The sequence below is a fragment of the Microtus pennsylvanicus genome, chromosome 3 (genome assembly GCF_037038515.1).
Source record: "Microtus pennsylvanicus isolate mMicPen1 chromosome 3, mMicPen1.hap1, whole genome shotgun sequence".
NCBI lineage: Eukaryota > Metazoa > Chordata > Mammalia > Rodentia > Cricetidae > Microtus > Microtus pennsylvanicus.
In genome coordinates this window covers 65,503,233-65,525,238 of record NC_134581.1, presented here as the reverse complement: position 1 = coordinate 65,525,238, position 22,006 = coordinate 65,503,233, and the positions used below count along the sequence as shown (strand labels likewise).

At 48.6% G+C, this 22,006-nt stretch overlaps 2 protein-coding genes across 3 annotated transcripts in view; one reads left to right on the top strand and one right to left on the bottom strand.

The window, feature by feature from the left end:
- Nucleotides 1-707: 707 nt before the first annotated feature.
- Nucleotides 708-5,460, top strand: Isl2 (ISL LIM homeobox 2). Its single transcript, XM_075967784.1, has 6 exons — nucleotides 708-765; nucleotides 1,550-1,739; nucleotides 1,846-2,108; nucleotides 3,469-3,752; nucleotides 4,268-4,435; nucleotides 4,751-5,460. The coding sequence occupies exons 1-6, from the start codon at nucleotides 708-710 to the stop codon at nucleotides 4,865-4,867; spliced, it is 1,080 nt and encodes a 359-aa protein (XP_075823899.1). The 3' UTR covers nucleotides 4,868-5,460.
- A 4,390-nt stretch (nucleotides 5,461-9,850) lies between these two features.
- Nucleotides 9,851-22,006, bottom strand: part of Scaper (S-phase cyclin A associated protein in the ER) — a 329,952-nt gene continuing 317,796 nt past the window's right edge. The window contains exons 30-32 of one of the 2 annotated variants that reach the window (XM_075965840.1): nucleotides 15,479-15,670; nucleotides 13,039-13,090; nucleotides 9,851-10,509 (exon numbers count right to left, since the gene is read on the bottom strand). In XM_075965840.1, the coding sequence (XP_075821955.1) occupies nucleotides 10,406-10,509; nucleotides 13,039-13,090; nucleotides 15,479-15,670 (348 nt within the window). In that variant the 3' untranslated portion in view covers nucleotides 9,851-10,405. The remainder of the gene's footprint in view (nucleotides 10,510-13,038; nucleotides 13,091-15,478; nucleotides 15,671-22,006) is intronic. The other variant, XM_075965839.1, reaches the window with a different exon arrangement.

Genomic DNA, 22,006 nt, shown 5'->3' with positions numbered 1-22,006 from the left:
CAGGTGGTCAATTCCTACCCGTTCTCTCTAACTTGGACTCCAGCCGAACAAAGGCTCAGGAGCACAGGGGAGGAAGGTGGCCCACAGGACCAGCGATGGTCGCGACCCAACGGATCCCCTTTTCTCCCTTAGTCCTGTCGTCCCCAAGAGGAATTCCTATTTTAAAAATTATAAAAGAAAAACACTTTTAAGGGAGAGACGGCTCCCATCTATCCCCAGGTGTTCATCACCCTGCTAGGCAGCGACTGGGGCAACCTCCCGCAAGTCCACAGAAAGCGCGGCGCTGCGGCAGAGCCCGCTGGGTGGAGACGCAGTTTCCCAGGGATTGCGGGACCCGGGGCCGCAGAGCGGATCCTGGAAGGTTTCAGGGAGGAGGGGGCTGTGCTCCATTGTTCATTCCCGGCCAATCAGGACTGGCCCACTTCCTCGCGGCCAATCTCCCGGCGCTACCCAAGCCCACCCTCTGGGTCCCCATCACCTCCCCCGCGGTCCCCGCGGCTGTAGGGGAGCCGGGTGACGACGCTACAGGTCCCGCCTCCAGCTCCGGCCCGGGCGAGTGCGTGCTGACGTCATGCTGCGTGCGGGCCGGTGCGGAATCGCCCCTTCAACTCCGCGGGGCAGGAGTTAGTTAGCAAAGAGCAGAGGCTGGGCGCGCGACCCTGGTCCTTCAGCCCCTGGCCGCACGCTTTGCGTACATCTCTCTCTGCATGGTGGATATTATTTTTCATTATCCTTTTCTGGGTGCTATGGGGGATCATTCCAAGAGTAAGTCTTTCTGTGTGTGTGGGTGTGTATGCGTGTTTAATATGCAACATTTCCAATGCAGAAGAATGTTTAGCGGATTCTACAAGTGGCTTCTATTTGACAAAATACTTGGGAGAATAAAGAAAAAAACCAATGCATTTTGCTTGTAGCAGTGTTTATCCTTTGGAATCCTGTTGTTTTATTTTATAATTAGACTTTATTTCCCAAGCCGGCTGAACTGACCCCAAGACTGTGAATTCTTTCTCTTTTCTGATAGGACGATTAGGTTTGACTTAGGGAGATGGGATTTTTTTTTCTGTTTGCTTGTCTTTCGGTCTTTCGAAGCTAGAGAGATTTCAGTCGCTTGATCTGCGCTGTGTTTAAGATCTGTCGAAGAAGCTGAGCGGGGACCGCGCTGAAAGCTGCGGTGTGGATGTTGGGATTGGAGGGAGTCGTTGTGAGCGGGCGGAAATCCGGGCTTGGCCTCCAGTGTGGACGCGGAGGCGTCCGGGGCTCCCCGGTGTCACTGTGCTGTCGTCCGCCTCCCGTTAGTTCTGTCTGTATCTGGACCGATACGACGCGCCCGTTCAAAGACCGTGATAACGGAAATGTCAGGAGATTGTGTTGTTTTCGTTTCCTATTTTCTGGACCTTTCGAAAGCTTTCCGTTCCCTTGTGGTCGCACTTCTAAGAGTAAGAGAGGGAGAGCGAGAGAGCGAGAGAGGGTTGGGTTGGGGATGCAGCGGCCAAGGCCGGCCAGGGTCGGCAGTCAGGCCTGACACGGGCCCTGCGCCCTTCCCCGCCAGAGAAGCCCGGGACGGCCATGTGCGTGGGCTGCGGGAGTCAGATCCACGACCAGTTTATCCTTCGGGTGTCGCCCGACCTCGAGTGGCACGCCGCCTGCCTAAAGTGCGCCGAGTGCAGCCAGTACCTGGACGAGACGTGCACGTGCTTCGTGAGAGACGGGAAAACCTACTGCAAGCGGGACTATGTCAGGTGAGCTGGCGGGACCTCGGGTTCGGCTCCCGTGGGCTGGGGGACACGGCTGCGCGGCCCGGGCCCGGGTCCCCCGCGCTGACGCCCGCCGCGCCCGGGCCCGCAGGCTGTTCGGCATCAAGTGCGCCCAGTGCCAGGTGGGCTTCAGCAGCAGCGACCTGGTGATGCGGGCGCGGGACAGCGTGTACCACATCGAGTGCTTCCGCTGCTCCGTGTGCAGCCGCCAGCTGCTGCCGGGAGATGAGTTCTCGCTGCGGGAGCACGAGCTGCTCTGCCGAGCCGACCACGGCCTCCTGCTGGAGCGCGCTGCGGCCGGCAGCCCGCGTAGCCCCGGCCCGCTCCCCGGCGCCCGCGGCCTGCATCTGCCAGGTAAGCCGCTCTCCTGGTCCGCGTAGCAGCACCGCGTCGGTGGGATGTGCGAGTGTATAGCCGGCCGCCGAGCTTCCGACGGGAAGCTGGTGTGAGAGGCCCTGGCGCTGGGAATCCGGCCGTGTGTATCTGGGGTGGGGAATTGGAAGTGTGTGAGCCTGAGCTTCGGGGGTTGTGTTCTCCGTGGTCCGTACCCTGTAGGACACGATGCTAGGATCCGGAGAGTGGAGCTTGTTTGGGTTTGTTTAGAATTCCTTTAAAGAACAGGTTATCGTCAGGGAGAAAAGATGATATCCGGCCTGGAGCCTACCGGAGAAGGCCAGCCTTGTAAAAGAGGGGCCTGTGTTCTTGTTTTGAGGTCCAGCTAGGACGATTGGCGTCCTAACTAGGAGTTGCTCAGACTGGGTGTTGGCCAGAAACAGGTGGAGAGAGTGTCACAGAGACCCCAGCTCCAGGAAGCCAAGAAGTCTGAGGCACAGACCCTGGCTCTCCAGACTGTGTGGCCCCAGGGCTCCACCCCTCTCTGTTTCTTCGTTTCCACACTGTGGAAAGAGGAAATTGGTCTGGGTGGGCTATTTGTAAATGTTTACCCAGACCTAGAAATGCCTAGAGGGGACATCAATGTAAACAGTGCAGCTAATCTCCAGTGGACGTGTAGACCGGGTTGGACGCGACACAGTGGAGTTGTGTTCATGAACCCCTTCTGGAGATCGCCCAGGGGCTCCCTTTGTTGTGAAAATGTAGGCTTAAGGCTGTTCCAGGTGGGTGTGAGTGGCACCAGCCACTGGGCAGAGGGAACCCGAGCGAAGGGGACAATCTCCGGGCTGAAGCTCCAGGGCAGACAGCCAGGAAGGAACCATTCTGTACCCAGAAGGCCTTCGCTGTCTCAAGTCGGATTCTTCGGTGTTCCAGAGTGTTCCGAACGGCGAGACGGGCCGAAGCAGGCCTTTAGGAACAGACGAGTTTTTCAGTCTGGGAGTTGTGCTGGGTCCCAAGCCCCGGACTCTTCCCTTTCCCCTCCGGAGTCGCACTGCCATTTCTACCTCTTCCTCTAAAACCCCACCTTCTTACACAGGGCTTCGCTGGTCCAGCTGGGCGCAGTTGGGTTTTCCTAGGGTCTGCTAGTAAGCGCAGCGGCCTAAAGCAGAACTCCAGAGTCCTGCAGGACTCCGGGAGATCGCTGAGAGGCAGTCGGGCTTGGGAGCCAGGGACAGAACAAAAAGCATACTCCTTTTGGGTAAGGCGAACGGATGGAGAGAGAAATGAAAAATAACCAAATGAACGGAATAAAAGGGAAACGAAATCTTGGGGAGCATGACTGGCGACCCATCCGACCTCCTGCTTCTCTCGGTCCCTGCAGACACCGGGTCCGGACGGCAGCCCTCGCTGCGCACGCACGTGCACAAGCAGGCAGAGAAGACTACCAGGGTGCGGACTGTGCTCAACGAGAAGCAGCTGCACACCCTGAGGACCTGCTACGCCGCTAACCCGCGGCCCGACGCGCTCATGAAGGAGCAGCTAGTGGAGATGACGGGCCTGAGCCCACGGGTCATCCGCGTGTGGTTCCAGAACAAGCGTTGCAAGGACAAGAAGAAGTCCATTCTCATGAAACAGCTACAGCAGCAGCAGCACAGCGACAAGGCGGTGAGGTGCTGGCGGTGGCGGGGAGGCGGGCGGTGGCCACCGAGGCATTCCGGAGGCCTCTTTCTGGGGAGACCTAGGCGGAACTGGACTCTCCACGCAGCCTGGCATTACAAGGAAAGGCTGGCCTTAGCCTTCAAGTTGCGGTGGCTGGTGGTGGTGTCTTGTGCCAGCGACAGCCCAGAGTCGAGGGGCCCTAGACAAGGAGTCCTAGCCACGGATTGCCAGGTGTAATTTTCTTTGTCAGGATCCGAAGATCCCCCCCTTTGTATGCTTGGCTATGAAAGGGCGTAAAAGCTTCCGTTTCCCCTGCCTGGTGTTTGGCTCATAGTAGTGAAGCGGTTGGCGGATTTGTGGGCCCTAGGGTATCTCCACTGCGGAGGTGTGCAGTCAAGTGTGCCTCCTCACACCAATGCGGTCTCCAAGTCGGTCTCCAGAACCTGGGGCTCCATGCTCGAAAAGTGGTGCAAAAGCCAAGACCTAACTCTAATGCCTTGTGCCGTCCGCTTGCCCCTTAGAGCCTCCAGGGACTGACTGGGACGCCCCTGGTGGCGGGCAGCCCCATCCGCCATGAGAACGCGGTGCAGGGCAGCGCAGTGGAGGTGCAGACATACCAGCCGCCTTGGAAAGCGCTCAGCGAGTTCGCACTCCAGAGTGACCTGGACCAACCCGCTTTTCAACAGCTGGTGAGGCCCTGCGCTAACTGCCCAGTGGGAGTGGAGTGGAGGGGACTTTGCGTTGGGACAAGGGGTCCGGGACAGAACTGGCAATGGGGAAAGGCTGTTGGGCCTCACTGCTGACACTAAACCTGGTTTTAATGTCTCTCCCTCACCCGCCCAAATCCCCCTGTGTCACTGGAGGACCTGGCATCCCTCTCCTCAGGATTTACTCAGCTGGCGACTTGTCTGCTGGGAACACGCAGGGTCTCTGAGCAGGTGACCCAGGATCACCGGCTCGGGCGTGTACACACTTGTTCTACCCTGGTGTCTCTGCCCTCCCAGGTCTCCTTCTCAGAGTCTGGCTCCCTAGGCAACTCCTCCGGCAGCGACGTGACCTCTCTGTCCTCACAGCTCCCGGACACCCCCAACAGTATGGTGCCGAGTCCCGTGGAGACGTGAGCAGGGACCCCTAGCTGCCAGCCCGCGGACCTCGCATGCTCCCTGCATGAGACTCACCCATGCTCAGGCCATTCCAGCTCCGAAAACTCTCTGGCCCTTGTAATTATTGTTGTTATTTAAAGCGAGGGGGGGCAGAGGCAGGCGACGACAACGACAGGACAACCAGAAGAGCAGGACGCAGCCTGCCCCGCCGCCGAGACTGGAGACTGCTGCTCCCAGGACTTTTTTGTTTTTTTTGAAATAGAATTTGGGACTTTCTGGGTTAGCTCCGCCCTCGGCTCTCCCGCGCTGCGTGGGGAGCTGCCACTCTGCCTCTCCGTGCCACACTCGCCCAGGAACCCACCTCTGCGTGAGGCCCTACAGGGACCTGCCCTCCCTCGTGGGAGCTGCTCCGGACGCACCTGCGCTGACCCTATGCTTTGCACCGGCCCTGACGGTGAGGAGGACGGGACAACTCCAAGGAACTGACACAACCCCGAGAGCGCATGACTGCCGGACAAAGTAGAAACCAGACTATCTTTAAAAAAATGTTTTAAATTATCAGTCGACGGAGGACAGTGAGAGCCTTTGCCGAACAAACGTAAGTTATTGTTATTTATTGTGAGGCGAATAGTGGGATGAATATTTTGATCTTAATAAAAAACAACCCGATGCCATGCCGCTCCTGTGTGCTGTTGGCGCCCGGGGAGCCAGACAACGCCACTTCGCAAGTGGGCCTCAAGGGAAGTTTCAGCTTCACCCGCTTCACCCGCCCTCGTGCTGCGGTGCAGTCGGTGCCCCACGGGCGGGCCGGACGCTGATTGGACGCCGACGGGCGTGCCCGGCGGGGATTGGGCACCTACAGGGCGGGCCCGACATTTATTGGGTGCCAGCGGGCCGGGGCGGGGCGGTTCGGGTGCGGTGCGAGCCTTCAGGCGGTTCTGCAAGGCTCTGCACCAGAGGCGTGGGCGCCTGGAGACCCGTGTCCAGTTGTGGGGTGATGGGTTTGGGTGGGGCGCGAAGCCCACCTTGCGCCCCTGGGCTCTGCGACGCGTCCTACGAGCTGTCCCCAGAGTGGATGCGCGACGTGATCAATCTCGCTGCATTTATTAATTCCCCTGTCTAGACAGAGGAGAAGGCCGGGGCGGCTCCTTATCTACGTTTGGCATCACCTGCAAGCGATACACTGAAGGAGCCACAACAAGCCCCCGCTAGGATCGCGGCGCAGGAGAAAATAAGTCCACCCAGAACCAGTCTGGCGTGTCCTTGGTTTATTTTCTTTCCAGGCCCGAAATGGAGGGGGCGGGGGATGGCCCCTGGATATGTCGTGCCCAGGTCACTTGGTGTGACATTTCAAACCCCTGCGACTTGTTTTCTTGAAAACTGGCTTTAGAGATCGCAGGAAATAACCAAGAGATACTGAATCTCCAGCAGGCCGCCCCAGGCAAGCAGAAGGGAAAAAAAATCCCGGCAGGCTCAGGTTTTACCCTCTACAAATATTTAACCCTTTGGCAGTCTAGGACAGTTCTTTCCCAAAGCCAGCCTCCTGTCCTCCCTTGGCTGATTTGGAAAGCTGCCTCTATCAGCCAACCTGCCAATCCTGCAACAATCTGACATTTCTCTTTTCTAGTTCCCACAGTTAGATATCCCACAGGGCGTCCCTCTATGTCCAGGTTTTGTTTTTTGAAGGCGTGCAGAGCACTTTCGGGGTAGGGGACAAATAACCATCCTAGTGTATAGGTAGGGATTGGGGACAAATGTACTCAAAAGGCAGCTGCCTTCGGGATAGAGGAGTAGAGCGCCCCCCCTCCCCCGCCCCCAAGCAGCCGCTTGGGCCGTACAGCAGTTTCACACCCATCCACCCCACAGCACCAATTAGGGGTGGAAGGCTTCCTGGCAATTAAACAAAATGAGAAGAGGTGGGAAAATTGAACTACATTTATAGTTCACTTCCTGAAAGTCAAGGTGATGCTAGCACTTAGAAAAGGGGCGGGGCATTCCCTTTCTTGGAGATTTAGGAAATAGTCTGCAAATGTAGAGATAATATATAAACGCGCGCGCGCGCGCGCGCGCGCGCGCACACACACACACACACACACACACACACACACACACACACACACACACACACACACGTTAATCAGGGCCAGCTTTACCTCTCAAGGCTGGTTCTTTGAGGCGTCATTCCCCGAACTTAGACCATTCCCTCCTAAGCAGAAATACAGATTCCTCCGTTTTGCATCTGGCTGGCTATTGGATAGGAAACAAAACTTCGCTAAATCTTATTTTCGGAAACTTTAGATTATCAAAATATTGGGTTTTTACTTTTTTTATTAAAAAGGAACGGGCCCTTAGGGAATTTCATTATAAGTGCTAAATTTTTGCTTGACTGGGTGCATGCAGTATTTTACAAACATCTACATACCTAGTTACTGCGATATTTCCCCTCATCGTTCAAAGCTGAAACAAACATTTGACTTCAACACTGGTGCGTGCCTTTTACTACCTTGGGAAATTACCCAGGTAACAGTGGTCACTGTGCAGTAAGTTGTATGAGACATCACAAACGTTTTCTCTCATTACCCAAAGGAGCGTGTGGTGCTCTCAAGTTCCCAGGGGATAAACTTGCATGTCCTTGGCAAAGTATCAGATCTACAGTTAGTTACATGAATAAATATCCATTTTACTGGTTCCCAGGTCATCTTTAAACATCTTCTGTAATGAAGTAGGGATTTCCTGGTAAATTAAATTACCTGTGACAATTACAACTTTTGTGCCTTCTGCTAATGTTTATTAAGAGTAGTAAAACCTTGGTTCAAGGGAAGAGACTATGGATGAAAAAAAGAGGCTTATTTAAAGTGATTCACTTCAGAATAAGATTTTTTTTCTCAGAAGATTTAACTAATTATTTGCTGAGCTCTGGGAAATGGTGGCAGGAAAAACATCCCAGAGACAGACAAATTTTTGGCTACACAATTTTGTAAGGCCACACAATTCTGGGAACTTCAGAGTCCTTGTGGCAGTGTTCTGAACGACTGGGACCGACACCAGTGTTTCTCTTTTGAATATGGAGTAGTTAAAGCTCAAGCTTGCCAGAGCTGGGAAGAGCGGGTTTAAGTGACACATTGTTCTAACTCTGCCCTTCAAAAACGTGAGACTCTGCCACTTTTGCCTAGAGGTAGGCTTTCTCTGCCAAGGTGGAAGTTAGTGCTCACCAAAGGGCCAGGCAGAATAGAAGCCTGCTGGGGGGAGAAAACAAAGGACGGGGAAGGACGGGTAAAAGTATTTGTAGAGAAGTCAGTCCCCAACGGAGCTGCGATAAAAGCAGGAAATTCAGTTTATTAAGCTGATGCTGGGAAGATTAGAGGCTTTTAACCGTGGGCCTGATTGACGTAAAAGTAAACTTTCTTTAAAATACGGAGATTCAGTGCTATAATGAGGATTGTGTGACCAATTACAGGCTAGCACCTTGTTGATGGAGACTGTGCATAGAAAATGCAGATAAACAGAGCTAGGTTGAGAGCAGCGATGGGAGCAAGAAAGGGCACGAGGAAGTCCTCCACTCAGATCCAGATGTGGGGCTGGGCAACTCCAGGTCCCAGCTCCTTTGTGCCTTTAGCAGCAATCCCCAGTCGAACAGGAATGCTAGGTGGGTCCAGCCTTTGACCACAGGACCCTCCTCTGGTCGAGAAGGTCAGCATCTGGGGGTGGGCTGAGTGAGAGTTTGCTAGCTGGGAAGCTGGATATGTAAATGAGGTGTGTGCCTACGGAGGCTGAGCCGGGGCACTGGTGTGTGTGTGTGTGTGTGTGTGTGTGTGTGTGTGTGTGTGTGTGTGTGTGTGTGTGTTGGGGGGTTGAGATGAGGGAAGACTGGAGACCTAGAGGACAATGTCCTTTTTGACATCCACCAGGAAAGATGCAGGTGTTTTTCACAGCTGCAAGAATCTGAGGAACAAAGAAGTTAAGGTTAAGGCCAGGGCTTGACCTAGGACTCACTGAGGCCTCCAGATTCAAGGTCACAGGGCCCACCAGCTAGAGTCTGGCGGCAGGGGGGGGGGGGCAGCTGTGGCTGAGGACTCCTCCGTAGGTCCGAAGCTCTGATGTGCCCTTGGGCTTTCAAAAGGGCTGGTTCTGCAGTGATTGGGAGAAATTTTGTCACCCCAGGTACGTATTTTGGTTGTAAATGTCGCTGCTCCTGGGCTCTGAGCACCTTTTCCAAGTCGGGTTCGAATTCTAGACTCTCTAGACTTGGGGCCAGCGGCGCCCTGGCCCCAGAAGGAAGCCGCTGGCTCTGTGACTTTATCGGGCGCTTCACACAGAGGGGCAACGGGACCATTCGATTACAACTTTAATTGCGAATTCTGGTAGAGCTTTGGGAGGTTAATCACTGCTGTCTCGATTATTTACGGCTTTTTGGCAAATTTCCCACCAGATAAGAGGTATATTCCATCGCGAAGCACCTCGCAGGGAACCTTATAAACTTGATTCCCCACGGCTGCGGGGACGCCCTCCACCGGCTCCAGCCCTCCCTCTCCGGAGATGGGGTGTGTCGAGTCCTCCGCAGGAGCGCCCACAGAGATGCTCCGCATGGTTTACATCCCACCTCTTTATTTTCTTTCGATTTGTAAAACAGTAAAAAATTGAACACACATAACTGCAGCGCCGTGAGGTTCCAAAAAGAAGTGCCCGGAATATTAGGTAAGTATTTTTTGTTTGTTTGTTTGTTTGAAGGTAAGATTCTTGTGTTCAGCTTCCTGTGACCAATTTTAGGTTTTCGGGTAAATCTCCACAGCCAGGTCTTTCTTGGTAATTATCAGCAATGCCACTCAGGCTCAGCAGAGGACCACTTAAGGAGGAGACCCTCAACCCCTACCCTGTCCCCGCGGCCTGGCCCAGACAGAGCTAGCTATGTGCCCATGACTGCCTTATACTCAAAGACATGGCCACCCTCACTGTTTCTTTTATTTTTATGTTGTTTCAAATAAATCATTTAAGAAAATACTTGATGCTCCCACATTATTATTATTATTATTTTTTATTTTGAACACTAAATTTAGGTTAGCAAAGCTAATAGTTCACAGTGCTTTCTCCCAGGGAAGTTCCCGACCAGTGACTAGGTACTCTAATTTCAAACAGTCCCAAGGCTTACTTATGGAAAGTGTTAGTTACACAGGTCTCAACTCTAAGCTTTAGAAGAAAAACTCAGAGCAGGTTAACTGTCTTAACACTTTCTCAGATTTGTGCAGCTTTAACGTGAAAAGTCAACACTGAAAACTGTGTTACTACATTACAATATTTGCTATTTTTAAGTCTAATTTTACCCATATTACAAATGCAAATTATACAGTATGGAAGTAAACAAACTCCAAAATATTGTGCATTAATGAAACAAGCTCAATTTGCAAAATTAGGAAGAACAGTCCAATATGTACAGTCTTTATAAACAGCGCACAGAGGAGCGTATCTGCAGCAGGAGAGTATAAACACACCGGGAGGCCCTTAAGAAACAATGTAAAACACTAACAAAGGTACTCAAATATAGAATTAGCTAAAAAACATTTATTTTTTCTCTTTTTTCAAGAAAAATTGCCGGGCTTCTTCCCAGGCCTGCTGAGGAAATCTGTTAGCGAGCTCCAGGTAGTCCCCGAGGTTCCCGAATTTTCCTGAGGGAGACAGAAAAGAGACTAAGAAGTGACTTTTGAAGGCTTAGAAACCAGCTTATTCTGAGACCAGTGCACAAAAGGAGCCAATGTATTCCAGTCAATTTTGCTCCATTTTCTGTAAACAAGGTGTCTGCTTCATCTTTATGTCAATCTACTATAGTATAAATGTTATAAATGTATTTTGGCCACACATTCAGACATTAACCTATATATTTATGATTATTATCTATATATTATATTATTATGAAATATTTATTAAAAGATGTAACAGGGTTGCAGCTATGTACATATAGTTTTGAATGGGTACAACCATATGTGAAGGGTGACATCATCATCATTATTACTATTATTGTTATTATTATTGTGCTGGGGACTGAAGTCAATACCCTGCAGACAAGTACCAGCTCTTTTACTGACTCACAAACCTGCCTAAATTTTGACTTCTTTTTCCTGAAATAATCTACTTAATTAAAAACATACATTTAGGCATAACTTTGGAAGTGCTCAATCTGGCATTCAGCAGCTATCTAGTAGAGCAAAGGTAAGCATCAACAGCTCTGCCGACCCCCTCAAAAGCATTGTGTAGTCAAGAGACAGCAGGTCGGAATGCTGAAATTGCCCCTCGGTGGTGAGAACCTGGAAACACACAGCTACTTGCACACTCAAGAGGCTGCCTGGACATAATTTATGAGGACTTAATCTAAGCACAAAGGGGGCCCATGACCAAAGTGTAAGCTGGATACTCGGTACAGCGTTGCCTTAAAAAATAAAGATTGATTATTTTTGGTCAGGTCTCATTGTGTAGTCCTAGCTAGCTTGTAATTCACAGAAGATATTATATCATTATTATATCACACATTTGTGTATGTGTGTGTGCACATTTGCATATGCGAGGGCTGGAAGCACCCTAAGAGGACAGAGGCAATGGATCCCTTGTAGCTAGAGTTACAGGGGGTTGCGAACTGCCTGACGTGGGTGCTGGGAATTGAACTCTGGTCTTTGGCAAGGGCAGCAGGTGAGCTTAACTGCAGAACATCTCTTCAGCCCTCATTCCATATGGCCTGTCACTGACCATGCTGGGAGCAGATGCAGCAGGGACGGCAGAGAGTGTGCCCCCACCCCCAAAGGAAGGAACTGCCACTCCACGCTATGCTCAGCCAAGTGAAGGGAGGCAGTTTCTCATTCTGGGACTTTTCTTCCCGGACTCTTAAATAGTGACTCATCTTTTTTTAGGGCAGAAAAAAAAAAGAATTAAGACAGTCTACATAGTTATACTGGCAAAAAATATTGTGGCTTAGTTAAAAATAAATACATTAGAATATTTGGAAAAGTATTTTCATATGACCAAAAAAATTAAACAATTGTACTGATTTCCTTCACATGTCCTAATAGCTTAAAAAAACAAAGAGAGAAAAACAGAAAGAGGCGGTGGCTGGGTGAGGGCAGAACTGAACCTGCACACGGACTCAGACAGTGGTGCTAACTGTGATGCCGACTTGAATGTCTGGAAAGCTGCACGACTTTCTGTTTACTTTCCTGAGCACCCGAGTCAATAAAGCCTCACATTTTTTCATGATATTGTAACAGTTTTGTTGTCTTTTCTTCTGTGTACCTTGCATTACCTGCTTACTATAGTTTTTTTTTCTTAAATGACAGCCAAATTGTCTCCAAGTAGGGGTTTCTTGGTGGGTGCCCCAGAGGATCCTACTGGGTAGGAGTGAGCCTCTGAACAATTACTATTATATATTCTATTTCATTTTATTTTTGAGATAGGTTTGCATGTAACCCAGGTTGGCCAAGGGTGGCGTTGAAAGGTTTACTCTTGACTCCATCTCCCAGGACTGGGATTACAAGCATGTGCCACCACGTCCAGTTCTAAGGGAACATTTAATACTATCAAACTAATGGAGGACTTGGAGAAAGTCTAGATTGGAACTCATTAAGCAGAGATCCTGCCACAACAGCATTAGACCAAACTGTCCTTCTCAATTATAGCCTGGGTAGCAGGATATTTAAGAATGTAAACAGAAAGCTGACAACCGTCCATCTCTAGCCCTGATCATGGGAACAAAACCTTTACTTCCAGAACTCTGCTAACTGGATCTTAATTTTCCTCAATGTAAAATTATTTTCAATTAAAATAGGTCAAGTGCTTGAATTTAGCGGTCTAGCTACTGTTATGGATACCTTTATTTTGAACATGGACAGGAAGCCCATGTTAGGAACTGACGCATTCATGAGTTACATGTCTGGGCTGGTAGTCATGCTGTATGACTGGCTTCCCTGTTACTAGTCAGCGTTCAGTAGACCTTGTACCAGCAAAGGATAGAAAGGTGGTTTGTGCTTTTCTTTATTTCCAGGGGCCCCTCCGTAGATTCCGGTGATAAAGTAGATTTCTTACTCTTCAAGTATTTGATGTCTGAACATCACATACTTTAGACAACACAGAAATTCTCTAACTGGAAAAGGGAATGCAAGCCCGTTCACTTAGCTAACTTACACACCGAACTTAGTTTCAGAGGGACCTACCTTTGGGGTAAGAAGACTCGTTATCCACGTGACTTGGAGTCTGTGCAAAGTCCTGTATGAGAAGAGAGAACTGGGTTGAGACCAACGCTCTGAAGAGAACTGCAAGGTCCCTCTAGGCTGGTGTCACAGCCACATGAACTATCTGGGGCACAGACACAATGGCAGAGGACTAGACTGTGGCCACATTCTTGAAAGCTGAGACTAAGTCTTCTCTGTGAGCACTGCCCAGGGCAATAGTGCTGCCTACAAACCACCACTGTACACCCGAACCTGAAACCTAAGCCAAATGAACCATTTTGCCTTCAAAAGCTAACAAGACTTTTAAAAAGGTTTTTTTTTTTGGGGGGGGGGTAGTAGGGAGTTGGAGTCCAGGCTCGACTCAAATGAGTGATCCTCATGTTTCATTCAGGCTCTTGAGTGCTTGCATTATAGGTGTATGCCATTATGCCTGGCAAGAATTAAAAAAAAAAAAACTATGAATGTAAGGGTCCTTAAAATCCAGGACAGACAGGGCTGCTACACAGAGAAACCCTGCCTCAAAAGCAAGCAAGCAAGCAAGCAAACAAACAAACCAACAAAACAAAAAAAAATAAACAAAAACCAAATCAATCCAAAACAAAAGTATTCTGCACCTAAACTTTAAAGTTTGGTCATTTTACTTTTAGATGGAAATTAAAAAAAATAGAGTATATAATAAGTTTTCAGAAACTTATGACAGGCCATAATATAATCTTAACATTACTTTCTAGTGATTATTAATAACCTATATATGGATCCATGGTACATTTATAAGTTGATTCAAAATAATTCATTTTTGAGCACAATTATTTATAGAAAAATGATTTAACTTCATTAATCTAGTCTAATAATGCTAGCACAAATTAAGAAAGAAGTAATTTCCGTACCATTTGGCAAAACTGTATTAAATATGGTCTATTTGGAATAGTTGTAACTGCTATCCCCCACCTTTTACTATAGTTTTGTTTTTGAGACGGTCTTACTCCGTAGCTCAGGCTGGCCTCACACTGTCATCTTCCGGCTTCAACCACCTGAGTGCTGTCACTTGTGGTTTTAAAGGAACTAATGAGGCCCACATGGAAACTTGTCTGGGCTGAGGCCTCTCGGCTTAAGCTAGAAAAGGCTTCCCTCCCTCCCCAGGCCAGGGCTCACTTCCTACCTCCCATGCTACTTGGTCCTTCTGTTGTTTAGGAATGGTCTGAAGGTGGGTTTTATCTGTCTTATTCATGATACAACTCCAGGGTCTAGAGCAGAGCCCAGCATAGAGTGCACACCCAGAGATTCCCCTCGGACTGATTCCAGTGGAAAAGATCACCGTGTGAAAACACCCAAAAGCGCACTTCCACTTCTCGACAGAGCTGGTTTCTCTGGCTTAAGGTTCTAAGAGCAGATGAAGAGCTCTGTGCTGAAGCCATGGCTTTACAGGACAGGATTCTACTAAGATTTTAATTTAATCATGAGCCAGTTTGAAATCATGCAGAAAATAGGGCCCAGACTCAAATGTAACAACTAAGCTGAAAAGAAAGTATTTCTAAGTCTTCTTGACCTAGCTATGCTTACTGACTGATCACTCCGGGAGAGGGACAGGGAGCACTGCCTGCCTGCGATAAGGAGGGAGGCCAAGCCGGGAAGTCTTCAGCTGTCCTCGGTGGCTCCCGGGCAGCTGCACACGCTCACACTCTGACAGAGGTATCTGAACATTAGCCAGCACAGGGATAACACACACAGAACTCTGCTTTCTGTTTCACGTTAGGAAGAACAGGAAATATCATGTGGAGCAGGAGCGATTTTAGAGCAGAACGTTTGAAAATAAAAAACTGGGACATTTCATAAAATAATCATCTACAAAGATATGAAAAATCCTAGTTTGGAACCGTCACCTTGATTTTACTCTTGCCAGCTCAGTGAGCTAATTTACACACGTTAGTACTTTCCATAGCACCGGTTCTGACGTCAGTCCTACAAGGCTGTACTTCAAACTTTTAGATTGGAAAAAAAAAGCAATCAAACAGGTTTTATCCTCCCAACTTTGTACACATATGCAAACCATATTTATTTTTAAATGTTCAAATAAACCCAACTTTTTATCCTTCAGCAGTTATCCTCTGTAGCAAGACTAAAAGACAGACCCACGTGATGGCCAAAGCCTTGAAGGAGCCTGGAGTCCTGTTAAGCAGACCCGATACAAGTTTCCTCTCTGTCAATGGCAAATGAGCTTTTTGGTTGAAGTGCTCCAGGCAGAAGCATGTAGCGCTCCACCCGGTTTCTGTAGTGACTCCAGGCTTTAGAAATGACTTCCTGAAGCACAGACATAGAGAGGTAAAAGCAGCTTGGAGGGCGAGCATAAAGCTGCCTCATGTTTACTTTCCAGTCTCATGAGTTTGCCCGTAAACAGGAGAAAGGAGGCGCAAGGCAGAGGTACCTGGATGAATGTAGCCAGTAGAACGCAGCTCATCTCTTGCTCCAGGATGATCTTGTTCTGAAGGTTGTTGTAGCTCGCAGCGATGAGCGCAGGGAACAGCACTTTGATGAGCCTTGGGTCACTGAAGTACTGGAAGGGCAGCTGGCAGAGTTTCTGCAGCACCGTTGGATGGCGGCCGGACTGTACAATTACCTACATCAGAGAAGTAGCTGGGTCAGCTGCGAAAGCTGTGGCCTTCCCTCGAGTCAAACGAGACCACATTGAAGGAGGTAAAAAAAGAGAAAGGCACTTGACTCCTTATCAGAGCTTAGTGCAAGTGATATTTGAAAAGAGCCAAAATTTTATTTAAATATCTCATTTCTCAACTTAAGAAAAAGATTCCAAAGGTTCTGTGGCCATTTAACAATAAAACTCCACAATGAAGGGCACAGCTTCCACGCAGAGAGATGCCTACAGAATGGACTTAGGATGCACAGTTTAAGCAGAATCCCCTCAGGCCCCTTAAAGTCGTCTCCTGTTCCTTAAAACAGAGCTGTTCCCGGCAAAGTAAGACCGCGTCTGGGGCGGCCCTGCCCACTGCAGTCTCTGCCTAACTTAGCTCACCACAGGCAGCTAGATGGATTCCGTCTGCAGACAAGTCCTAGGAAGAAAAGGGGACTGATTGTAGGGGATGGAATGGTTCCAGCTAGTACAGGCTCTAAACGATCTTTCCTCCAGTCCCTACTTCTTATCTTGGTCTCCATCAGTGCCATTGAATCTAAAAGGAGAACTGTTTAGATAAATGAGACTGTTGTCTTGAAGCAGTCTGGGTTTACAACTGTGTACGCTTTAATAGGGCAATGCAATTAGTGGACTGGCAGGGACGCTCTCCTAATTCACTCCCTAGGCCGAAATGATAAACTAAGAAATGCCAAAATCAGATCTGTTTCAAGTAACTTTGATTAGACAATTCTAATATGAAAGAGCAGGGTGACCCCAAACTCACTACACAGTACAGGAGGAAACCCGGAGAAGGTTAGGGACACTGTAAAAGCCTAAGGTCGGGACTGTAAATTGTACTCGGAAAAACACAATTTTACAGGTATACACCCAGACAGGACGGCATTCAAATTGAAACCAGAAGGACAGAACAAAACAGCAGAGGCAGGAGAAACATAAATTACAGGGATTTACAAGTTTTCAAAGTACTTTTAACAATACTTTAAGAACACATTCTCAGATGATAATGCAGTGTGGTTTAAGAACAAAATCAACAAAGTAATAGTTCGCATATTTTTGTTCAATAGCTAATATGACATCAAAAAACTTTAGAGAATGTTGATAGGGACCTGTTAATACCTTAAAATCCAAAAGGAATTTTAAAGACTCGCGCTGTGACAATTCTGCACATGGCCGTGCAGTGCCATTTCTGACACCCAAACTGAGAAAAATGTGTTCTGTCTACCTTACTGATGAAGCTTCCACTTAAATCTTTAATTATTAGCTACATATTTTGTAACACAGCCAAATGGTCATCACTTTAGAATTTATAATGATGCCACTATTGAAATTCCCCCTCCTCTCACCTTTGGGCAAAAATTAAGAACAAGTTTGTTTTTTTTTGAAACTTCATTGTTAAAATGCCATTATTGAAAGATACACTAATTCAAAAGGCATTAATAGGGGCCAGTGTGGCTGGCATAGACACAATGTTAACTCAAAGACATCAGCTCCCTGGTGCTGGTCAGCCAGCACAGAGTATGAGAGCATCAGTTGAGCTCACTGCACTCAGTCTCCTGAAGCAGTGTCCCCGAGGGACTTGACATCCCATCAAGGAACAGCGCTGACTATCCATTACCAGCAGTTAGTGAGGTGCACTGTTGGAGGCCACTACTTTTAGGCCTTTGGACTGGACAAGATGCACAGGGCAGTTTGGTTACCTTCTGTTAAGGGGCTGTAGCCATAAGATCACATAAGGTAGGACCTACCCTTGTTATCTGTAAGGAATCTGTAAGGGCTTGTGAGACCCTCCCTTACTCACACTTGCCTGGAGGGGCAGGAGGCCCAGAAAGTGCACTGAGACTAGGTGGGTTAGCTCAGGTAGGCCTATGGCAGAGGAGTAATGCAGTGAACAGTCAGCTGCATTAGGTAACCACTCCCCCTGGGGGCTGGGTAGGGAGCCTGGGATTATAAATATCCTGACTTTGATGCTCAGGGTTTCAAGCACCAGAAGACGTCACCCATTCACTGCCAATGCGTAGGTGATCAAATATCACCCTGGACTGCCTTTCAATCCCAAATCAGTAGGAGTTAGTAGAATAATTATGAAACACAAGGGTCTTCCTGAATGTGTGCAATCACCTCAGCTCACAACATCTGACAACCTTCTTGATGGAACTGTAACTAAGTCAGTTCTGCCTCTTCTTTCAGGATCTACAGGTTAACATGGGATTCCCACAGAGCCTGTGTCTAGAGCTCTGCAGTAGTGATATGGAATACCCTGACTGTGTGCTTCCCTGGTGGCTAAAGTCATCAGCCAGAGATAGAAGTCAGCAGCAAGTACAGCCCCAGTAAAAACAAACTTTCAAATATGTTGTCCAGTTTCAGATGCTGAGCTGGGCTCTAACACCAGCAAGAGAAGTCTGGTGAGGAGGCTCAGTGGGTGATGGTGCTTGCCATCAAGCCTGCCAACCCACATGGAGGGTGACATGGTGGGAAAGAAATGACCAACTGTAAGTTGTTCTGGAACTGTCACACAAGCACCGTGATGTACTCACATGAACACACACATGAACACTGAAGCACACACACAAATAAATACATAAATGTAATAGACCAAGAGAGATGAAAAGTTGACCTCAGGTACAGCTATAAAATAGGTGCTCACTGGGTATGGAGGTGCATGCCTCTAATTCCAGCACTCAGGAGGCAAAGACAGGCAGATCTCTGTGAGGTGGAGGCCAGCCTGACCTACACAGTGAGTTCCAGGACAGTTAAGACCACATAAAGAGATCTTGTCTCATAAAACTAATAAAGTAAAATAGGTGCTAATCAAAGAGTAGGAGATCTGGGAATCTGCCTTTCTTACCAATTAGCTGAGCAGCCTTTGGCAAACTGTTCAGTCGCTTTGTGTTTGAAGGTAGACAATGTTTTTAAAAGTAATTTCTTTAAAGTCTCTCTCACACACAAATCAAATAGCTCAATTTCACAAAGTAAACACAAAGTATCATGCACCTCAATAAAGCAAGAAAACATGGCCAAGAATACTGGAGTTTTAAACATATTCTTTCTCATTGAAAGACTATATTTCTACATTTTATTTGAGAAGTGTAATATAATTTCAAGGCTTTGCAGTCACCCATCAATTCTGCTCTGGGGAGGGCCATGGCAGCACAGCTTCTCTGGTCTCCTAAGAAGAGGCCAAGGACATAGTTCTGCATTTTACCCAGTTTCCCTTGTGACCCATAGGGTTTTCTTTACTGTCCTTGATGAGGGATCACAGATGAAAGACAGAGCCCCATGATGACTACTGTTTGTTACTAGCAATGAAAGCTGTAGCTTTAGAAAAAGAAGCAGAATTCTAGAAATGAGTAGAGAGGACCAGGAGGAACTGGATACCAGAAAAAGGATTCTAAAGAGGATGTGTGTGTGTGTGTGTCTGTGTGTGTGTGTCTGTGTCCAGGGCAGAGAAGTGACGTTGGTGGTTCTTTAATTTGCTTTGGATCCTGGCCACCCACTAGTCCTCTGGCAGCAACCAGAAAGTGCTAACTTGAGCCATCATTTGTAGTATGTGTCCTGGCCAAGTGATGTACTAATGCCATTGAAACAAAAGAAAATAAAGAGTGTTTTTTTCTAACACACAAGCAAAGATGCAATATGCTGGATTAGTGTGACATTAGTTTTGTGGGAGATGAGGTATTTATACCAGTAATCGTAATACAAGGAGTTCAGTGAGGGTGCTGTACTGTGGGAGGAGAGACTCCCCTTCTTAGGTTCTCTAGAAGCTATATTGAGAGGGTAGATTGCATGTGGAAGGCTGGATCAGATGCAGGCACTAGGAAATTGTAGGTGAAGAAAGTTTTGGTGGAGAGAGAAACTCACAGGTTCAGTATCAGATTGTCTTAGCTGACCACAACAAAATACCATAGGTTGGAGGGACACATTTATCTCCTGCAGCTCTGCATGCTGGATGTCTGAGGTCAGCGTACCAGCACAGTCAGGCTTTCTTGAGGGCCCTCTTTCTGGCTGTCTAGTTGTGTGCTCACAAAGCCTTTACTTTGCTTACTTAGTGTAATGGAGAGAGTGACACTTCTATTACTCCTGTAATAAGGCCACCACTCCACTGTCCTCAGAATGATGTGCATGAGAAAAGCTGCCATCACTCTCCAGGTGAATAGCTTTCCCTGGGCTATGCTACAGGAACAGTGCAGGCTCGAGCGTGCTGGCCTTAGACAGCTGTGAGTTCTAGGTCTGCCTCTACTTGTGATCAATGCAACCATCCAGCTAATTTAAGTTTAGAGTCTTTTCCATATGTAGATGTAATGTGTCCACACCTACAGAGCATAGACAATGTTAGTTAGGGATACCGGCTATCTCACCAGCTCTCTGCCGTGAGTTTTCTGCTGATCAGGAGCAGAGCTCCTACCCAGCCCAACAAATGCTTTCCAGCATCCCTCCCCCATTTCTTTAGAGCAGAGCGTCTAGCAGAGGCTGGCTTCAATCATCAGCAAACTTACTGTCACCTGAGAAGCCATTGCTGAGGTTGCTCCCTGGCCTTGCCTGTGCAGGACAGAGCTATGCAAACAGTGCTTGGGGTGCCAGCCAGGATCTTGTGGTAAGGTAGGAAATGCGCTCTGACAGTTCTGAAAAGAACATCCTTGCCTAAGTATGATCCAAGAAACACAGGTGAGTGGTGCAGAGCAACAGAAGCTTAGAACTCTGTCTGTGTGTCTCTGTGTCTGTGTTCACATAGCTTTGTGGCTACTGTGCTGGACTTGTCATTATGAAAAGTGTGAACGGCTCCCAATTCATATCCAGGATGCGCTTCCCTGACACACTTAAGGAAATCCTCAAGCACTGGAAGACATCCCAAGCAGCACAGTTGACAAGTTAGTTCAGCCAGGTGCAACGGTGCACACTTGTGACTCCAGCACTTGGGAAGTTATAGTAAGAGGATCAGAAGTTCAAGGCCAGCCTGAGCTGAGGAGCATCAAAACTTTCCATGTCTCTCACCTACCACCCTAGCAGCAAACAGAAAAATGACTGCATTTTGGTGATACTCTGAGCCAGAGTCTACAAGGATGCCAGAACTGAGATTCTCAAGGTCCTGAGCACCAACTAGGAAATTATGGTCTGACTACAAGGAGAGATCTGGAATTGTCTAGGTAACACTGGTGTCTCCTGAGGTATAAAGGCACTCAGTCTTTTAGGACACTACGCTGCCAGGACCTCAGTAACTTTCATCTCGGACAAGTTGGCATTCAGGAGGCCCCAGCCTAGTCCCTCTAGCCACACCATCTCAGTGCTCAGGAGGCCCCAGCCTAGTCCCTATATCCACACCATCTCAGTGCTCAGGAGGCCCCAGCCTAGTCCCTCTAGCCACACCATCTCAGTGCTCAGGAGGCCCCAGCCTAGTCCCTATATCCACACCATCTCAGTGCTCAAGAGGCCCCAGCCTAGTCCCTCTAGCCACACCATCTCAGTGCTCAGGAGGCCCCAGCCTAGTCCCTCTATCCACACCATCTCAGTGCTCAGGAGGCCCCAGCCTAGTCCCTCTAGCCACACCATCTCAGTGCTCAGGAGGCCCCAGCCTAGTCCCTATATCCACACCATCTCAGTGCTCAGGAGGCCCCAGCCTAGTCCCTCTAGCCACACCATCTCAGTGCTCAGGAGGCCCCAGCCTAGTCCCTCTATCCACACCATCTCAGTGCTCAGGAGGCCCTGAGCTAATCCCTCTGTCTGCACCTTATGAGGCCAACTCAGCAACGATTGCTATTATAAAGAGGACTCAAACTTCAGGAAGTTCAAAAGATGTGGTCCAGGACCCCAGCCGGTCTAGGCTGGAGCTGGGTCTGGAAAATTCCTAACTTCAAACATTGTTGGCTTGATCTAGCCTCTCAGGCCATCCAGGCCACTGTGCTCACAAGGCTGCCCATTCCTGGGTAGAGAAGTTCTCCTTACCAGTTCTAAGCTTACTCCCATGACTGGCTGTTAGCCAGCGGTGTCTTGTGTGACAGTGCCAGCCCAGATAAAGATGAGCATGATCCATGGCCATTTAAAACAGACTAAACTGACCAACATACACAGATTAAACTAACATAAAAGGCCTTTCTTCCAAAACACACGCTTTTCTTGGCTCGGTATCACATGACCAGTTCTTGGTTATATGCTGAGCTGTCAAGGGTTTGTTTCAAATGATGAGTTTTACGGATGTAAAAGAGAGGAATGGTTGGCGATGGAGCAGGACTCCTAGGAGTGAACCGCTGGAGCATATGACTCCAAATGAGCACTGTCTTGCTATGGCTGAGCACCTGGCCACCTTCCAGAGCA

Coding starts and splice junctions, on each gene's coding strand:
- Isl2 (XM_075967784.1), top strand. CDS start 708: ATGGTGGATATTATTTTTCATTATCCTTTTCTGGGTGCTATGGGGGAT. Junction 3,753..4,267: donor AGCAGCACAGCGACAAGGCG/GTGAGGTGCTGG, acceptor CTTGCCCCTTAG/AGCCTCCAGGGACTGACTGG. Junction 4,436..4,750: donor AACCCGCTTTTCAACAGCTG/GTGAGGCCCTGC, acceptor CTGCCCTCCCAG/GTCTCCTTCTCAGAGTCTGG.